This window comes from Impatiens glandulifera, chromosome 6 (assembly GCF_907164915.1).
Source record: "Impatiens glandulifera chromosome 6, dImpGla2.1, whole genome shotgun sequence".
NCBI lineage: Eukaryota > Viridiplantae > Streptophyta > Magnoliopsida > Ericales > Balsaminaceae > Impatiens > Impatiens glandulifera.
Genome location: NC_061867.1, coordinates 28,814,369 through 28,821,854, shown reverse-complemented (window position 1 = coordinate 28,821,854; position 7,486 = coordinate 28,814,369). Strand labels below are relative to the sequence as shown.

Below are 7,486 nucleotides of genomic sequence, written 5' to 3'. Positions count from 1 at the left end.
TGAACCTAAAAATATTAGGTTGACTTAAAGAAAAAAATTATGATTAAAATGAATGAATGTGAGTTTTTGTTTTTCTTTCTAAAATTGAAAAAGCAAATAATGTATCAAATTAAAAATAAAATTAAGAAATTAATTGGTCATGTCACAATTTTATCGGAAAAAAGAACAAAAATAAATTAATTTTTTTTTTAGTGAACTGAAACACGCTTGGTTGACGAAAAATCCTAAATAGAATATCGGGATGGTAAGCCGCACTTGCCATTCATATGGTTGACTATTGGCTTGTTAAATGAATTTTCAATTCTACCCATTTTTGTTATTTTTGTAAGAATCATGTTTTTATTTGGATGTTACATTATATATGCATATTTTTTAACATTAAATGTTTATTTCTTTTGTAAGTGGTCATTCTAGGGTCTATTGTGCAACATATAGAGATGAGAAGGGAATCACAATAGCACATAATGTAGTAAGGATTTAGCTAGATCTTCTTCCCCATGGGATATAATATTTCAAGGTTAAATAAAATGTAAAATGAGGGTCCGACCACAAAGATGGAGTGAGGATCTTTTTACAAGTCAATATAGAAAGAAAAGGAAAAAATAGACATAAAGTTACAAATGGACAAGAAGAAATATATGAAAGAAATTAAGGCTGCTTGGATTGCAGAAAAGGGGGAAATGGAGGAATCATACAAGTATGAATACAACAACCACAAGTAACAACATCTTCTTACTTTCACTATTGTCCTAACTCTTAAAAAAAACTTATTACAACAAACTTGGTGGTTTAATCCTTCGTTACCATCTTTTAACAGAAATTTTATTGACACTTTCCGAGATGGAGCATTTATCATTTATAAAAACATATAAAATAATTTATACTCTTCTATCATATAATTACTTTTGATATATTTTATAAGATGACAATTATAATATGGTCGAAAATTTATTTGTATAGTTGGTTTGCTCATTTAGTCTACGTCATTCTACTTTATTCTACTCTAATCTAATCTAATCTACTCCTTTAATTTACTCTACATCACTCTTATTGTCATCTTATAATTTAGATATATTACACTATATAATTTACTTATAAATCATAGAAATTTTAGTGTCATTTAAGCACATTTGGCACATTTTCTTCTTAACTTTGTTTTTTTTTCCAAATATATAGACTAAGGAGGATCATTCAAATCAATATTTTCATTCTCATTGGAACATAAATATTATAGTAGAATATAATGTCTTTTTAAATAATAACTCATCCAAATTTTGGTACTCAAATATATTCATGTTATTATAGACTAAAATATTTTACAATTATAAACCAAATTTAAAATATGTAAATTTATTTTTAAGTATAGTTGATAAAATTTATTTTGTTAAATATTAACCTTTCATTATTATAACACTTTTTGTTTTAAATATAAAAACATAAATAAATACATATTTTTTTTAACCGTGATGTTTGTTAATAATTCAATTATTTATATTCAATTAGACATATTTTTTTTTAATTATTGTCTATCAATATCATATTTATTTAGTAAAAATATTATTAAAAATAAAGTAATATGGACCAACTTAATAAAATGGAATTTCAATTTATCAAATGGACACATTTAATAAAGTTGTCAATAACAAAAGTAATAGAATAAAGAAATGACATCTTTGAATATTTTCTTACATATAAAACTTGGGATATATTTATCATTTATCTTATCTTATCTTCAATCAACCAATTCAAATTATAGTTTCACAAAATTCTAATTATTATCTATAATAACAAATTACTATTTATTTTATAATATTTTTAATTAAAAATATTTCAATTATGCAAAGTTTCTTTTTTGGCTCCATGGTAAATGTTTGAAATTTATCATTATTGATTTACCTTATATTCTATGAAGGTAAAAAATAATATTTGTGCTTATTTGATTAAAAAGTTTATTCACCTATTATAGTTTGAATTAAAATATTACATTATTAGGGATATAGGTTAATTAAATGAATTAAGTAAATAATTTTGTTATATATAAATTATGAAAAAATAAATATTTATATTCAATAATAATTAATTTAAAAAATTGAAATAGAAAATATTTTAATAAATTGTATAATAAATTAACTCATTGAAAAATAGAGAATAAATGATGAGTTATTTAAAAATCATTTAAATAAATCTTAAAAAACAAAGCTATAAGTTATTACAAAAAAAATAAGAAGAAAAATGTGGTATTAATAAATTATCACATATTTATCAAAAAAAAAAAAATTAAATTTGAGCAAAATTAGGGATATCTTAATTTTTTTTATCATATTGAACATTTCCGTATAGAAAAATCATATCGATACATATACATTGAAATTTTGGTATGACAAATAACATACATTTCATACCCAATATTATATGTTCATATCAAACAAATATATTAGACTCCAATTAAATTTATTTTATAAAAAAAAAATCAAATATTTATAGTAAAATCAAATTAATTTCATATCTCATCAAATAAAATATTTAAAAGTTTTATATATTAAATAATATTTCAATTTAATTTTCAAATATTTGTTTTTATAATTAAACTAAAATTAAATTTATTTGAAATAAATAAATAAATATATTAAAATTAGAGAAACAAAAATTACAAAATAGATATTTTGAGAGTTAAGCTTAAGATTTGTTAAAAAAACAAATAAATTTACTAGTTGGTATATCAGATTATTTTGCTAAAAAAAAATAAAAATCCAATGACTACATAAATCTAATTTTTTAAATAAAAATAAGAATTTAATTATTTATAATTTATTAGTCATTAATTATTTATTTATTTATATATATATATATATATTTCTAATTAATAAATTTATATTTTTAAAACAAATTAATACATTTTTTATAATATAACTTATTAATCTATTAAATTTATAAATAAATAATTTAAAATAAAATATTTATAATATATTATTCTAAAATTTTGTAATTAACATATATATATATATACAAATATGAAATTATAATTATTTATTAAATTAATATAAAATAGAATAATATATATATATATATTATTATATTTTATATTAATTTAATAAATAATTATAATTTCATATTTGTATTATGGATTCTTAATATGAGAAAGTATTGTTGTAATCTTTGTTTAAAAAAATATTTGAAATGCACCATATTTATTTTATTATAAATATAATTTATGTCTAAATATGACTTATTTAGTTCTGAAAATATTTTAAATATTTAGTAGTTAATATACATTTAGTTCTAAAATCTGCTATATTAACCGTCCTTGTAAATATTAAGAATATTTTATAACTTTTAAATAAATCAGGTGTACATCTAAATAAAATTTATAAGGCATTGTTCGGATTGGTGATGATTGGTGATGATTTTGAGAAAATGAGTAATGATTGGTGATGATTTTGAGGAAATGAGAATTATTTTGGTAAAGTTATTTAAATGGTATTAATATATAATAATAAAATAATAAATAGTAATTTAAAATAAAAGTATTTTAGTATTTTAAGTAATGAATTGAGTGATGTGATTGATGAGAAAGAGAGTGAAAAGATGTTTGAGTGGATTGAATTATTTAAATAACCCAACCCAACAAGGCCTAAGTAATTAAACAAACATATATTACTAATATAAAATAAAATCATGTATATATTTATTAAAAAACAAAATAATATATATAAATTTATTAAAATTTTAAAATAATATATTACAAATACTTTATTTAAAAATATTTATTGATTAATTAATTAATTTAAAAATTATATTATAAAAAAAATATTAATTAATTTACTTTATTTTTGGTTGAAAAGGTAACTTTGAAATAATAATTAATTTGGTTATGAACAACAAAAATTTATATTAATCTAATAATTCAAACAAAATTAATAATATTTTAATTATTCAATTCAATAATCAAATTATTAATTTTATTTTATTTATATATATCAATATTTTTAAATTATTTTATAAAAAATAATAATTTTTTTCTCAAAATCATTATCACTATAATAAATATTTAATCATAAAATATATATCATAAAGCATAAACTAAAATAAAAAATAAAAAAAAATTGTAAATAAAACTTTACCTTTCTTCTCTATTTAAAAAAGAAAAAAAACCAATCATGCTCTAGGTCAGACCGTTATGGAGGCTAGCAATCATGGCTGACATTTTGACAGTCTCTGCATTTGAGACAGGTGTCTGATGTGACAAGAGATGCTAATTATATAAAAGATAACTTTCAAAGAAATAAAAAAATAAATCCAATTGATTTAAACAAAAACTAAAATATAAAAGTAAAACTATTATTATATAATAACATTCTTTAAAGCTTATCAGTTGATTTGATTTAGTTTTAGATTTTTATACTAAATCCAAACATCCTATAATTTCTAAAATATTTAATATACTTTTATAAAATTAACTTTTAAATAAAAAATACATTATAATTCAACCCATTAAAACTCAAAGAAGCTTTTTGTTTATCAAACAAGATTTTTTTATTTATAAAACCAATAAAACCCCTGAAATAACCAACATCAAACAAGCTTAAGTAAAACCCAATTGCAAATAACATTGACAAAACTTGGACAACCAACCAAAAGAATAAAACTTTAAGATTCCAAGAGAAAATAAATAAATTCATGCAACACAACAATATAGCTAACATAGAAATAATGTCATAAACCAGAAGGGAATTACATTACCCAGCAGAATTTTTTTGCTTAAATCTTTTAATCTTCCTCCTCACCCTCATTTTCCGCAATATTGAAGTATCGCAACTCATAAACATTGCGGTCTTTGTTTGCTGCAATCACTCTAAGCCAATCACGCACATTGTTTTTCTTCAAATACTTCTTTGTAAGGTACTTGAGATACCTGAGAAAATACCAAATTATCATTACTATCTTGTTTGGTTTTTACCACTCATCAATTGTTGTTGGCTTTATTAGAAAAAGGCAATGGCATGTCCCATAAAAGAATGGATCTATAGATCTAAAATACCTACACTTCTTATTGGAAAAAAGAAGTTTGAAGGGTATTTGGATGACTGTACATGTAATTGTAAAGGATAATAAATATAGGGATTCGAAAAAAATGGCATCTAAAGGCTTTGTTTATTTAAGAATGCTAATCCAGGGTAGTAGGTTGCTAGTTATGAAAGTTGAACATATTTCAATTTTAAAGATTTAGGTGAAATTAGAAACAATGTCATAATTATGCAATATCATATAGCAAGAGAACATAATCTTCTCCCACCCAGATATCAAATGACCAAGCTAAGACAGAAAAGTAAAACAGATTATGGAAAAGATCCCAAAATTTGACCGAATTCTATATATGTGGCACAGAGAGAAATGAATGAGCAAGTAACACGTTGTTCAAACAACTACTCAAAGTTCTGAGAGACTCTTCTAGGACTTCTTGAAAAATACATTATCAGGCACTTGAGATACCTGAGAAAATACCAAATTACCATTACTTTATTTTTTATAACATTTTAGGTTATACTCAGACTGATATCTTGTTTTGATTTTGCCTCGCATCAATTCTTATTGACTTAATTATAAAAGAGCAATGTCTTGTTTCATAAAAGAATGGTTCTATAGTTCTAAAGTACCTACACTTGTTGAAAAGTAAAAAAGCTTGAAGGGTATTAGTATATAGATATAGGGATGAAAAAAAGTGCCATGTAAAGGCTTTGATTATTTAAGAATGTTTAATCCAGGTTAGGTTGCTAATTATGAAAGTTGAACATATTTCAATGTTAAGTTTTAGGTAAAGGTAGAAGCAATATGTCATAATTACACAATATCATATATCAAAAGAATAAACTTGAACATAAACTTCTCCCATGTCCAGATATCTAAGGACCGAGATCATGGAAAAGAACCATAAACTTGACTGAATTCTATATTCGTGGCAGAGAGTGAATTGAACAAGCAAGTAATTCATTGCTCAAACAACTATTCAAAGTTCTGAGAGACTCTTCTAAGATTTCTTGAAAAATACTTTGTCAGACTTTGTTGTTCAAATTGTTGATGAATTAATCAAATATATAATTTGTCTAAAATGACTTATCTAATAAAAGCAACAAAATCAGACTCTGAGCTACTTTCAAAGAAGCTAGATACATGTAGTACGGATATGATATGATAATTTGTTTCAAATGTGACATTTCAAGATTTTGTTCAGGTTGGAAATTAGGTCTCCATTTGAATTTAAGTGAAAGGGTTACATTTATTCTAGAGGTGTTCATTATGAACTAGTAACAGCAACTATTACCCTTTGACTCAAATGAATGCTAGGTCATCAAAGTGCAGAATTCATTGATATGGTTCAATTGAAGATAAAACAAACGATAAAAAAATTTACTAAGCCAGAATCATAAATACATACATATCATATCATATCATCTAAATCACTGGAACCTAGCAAAATCTTAACTAAATGTAAGGACTTACCTCTTAGAGAAATTAGCATCAGAGGTGACAATGATCTTGTTCTTCTCACGGGAAATCGTGACTGTATCGCCCAATGCACCGGCCTTGCCCCCAACTTTGATGCGTTCCTGGAGGAACTTCTCCAATGAGGCGATTTCCATGATCTTATCTTCTACTGGCTTGGAACAATCAATAGTGAAAGTTACTCCCTTCTTTTTCCCCTTAGGGCCACCGGCCGCAGCTCCACTTCCTCGACTCATTTTCTATCGTCTATTTTACCTGCAAATTGATTGTTAACAGCGATAGAGGGAGAGAGAAAATAAGAAGTTGCAGGAAGAGATTGATTGAGATGGAAACAGAGTATTGAAGCTTACAGATCTAAGAGTTTGTGATGAAGATGAAGATGAAACGAGAGAATTGGAAAATGTTAGGGTTTTGGTTTTTGTGTGGGTGATTTTGGGCCTGGGGTGAGAAGCCTTAGCTGGGCTGGACTTATGCTTCATAGATAGGATGTTTTTTACCAACTCCAGTTTAATAATTAATTATTTTACAATTAACTTTTTAAAACAAATAATATTTATTGGAATTCGAACTGATTAAAAATTATTAAGTAACGTTTTCTCATTCCTCTGTTTAATCATTTTATCTATTCTTTAATACATTATATTTTTTTCTAATTATTTTATTAATTATCTCTCAATTATCTCTAATTTTTTTATATATAATAATAATAAATCATAAATTTAAATATATGACCAATTTTTCAATTTTTACACAAAGTATAAGGGTCACACAATAATAAATTTATTAGGTATATAATAAAAAGTGAAAATTGTAAAATTTAAATGAGCCACAATTTGATAATAGATATAAATAATATTATTTTTTTATATATTATTATTATTATTACTATTTAAATCACTGGCCAAATATTTTTATAATATATAATTTTGCATTGTATATTTTAAATTTTACTTTTTTAAAAAATGAATATAAATAAATCATTACA

At 23.1% G+C, this 7,486-nt stretch overlaps 1 protein-coding gene across 1 annotated transcript; it reads right to left on the bottom strand.

Moving 5' to 3' along the window:
- Positions 1-4,643: 4,643 nt before the first annotated feature.
- On the bottom strand, positions 4,644-6,969 carry LOC124941894 (60S ribosomal protein L22-2). The gene is made up of 3 exons (XM_047482264.1): positions 6,852-6,969; positions 6,499-6,756; positions 4,644-4,912 (listed from the first exon to the last, which is right to left on the bottom strand). Exons 2-3 carry the CDS (start codon positions 6,735-6,737, stop codon positions 4,768-4,770), a joined length of 384 nt encoding a protein of 127 aa, XP_047338220.1. The 5' UTR covers positions 6,738-6,756; positions 6,852-6,969; the 3' UTR covers positions 4,644-4,767.
- Positions 6,970-7,486: the final 517 nt, after the last annotated feature.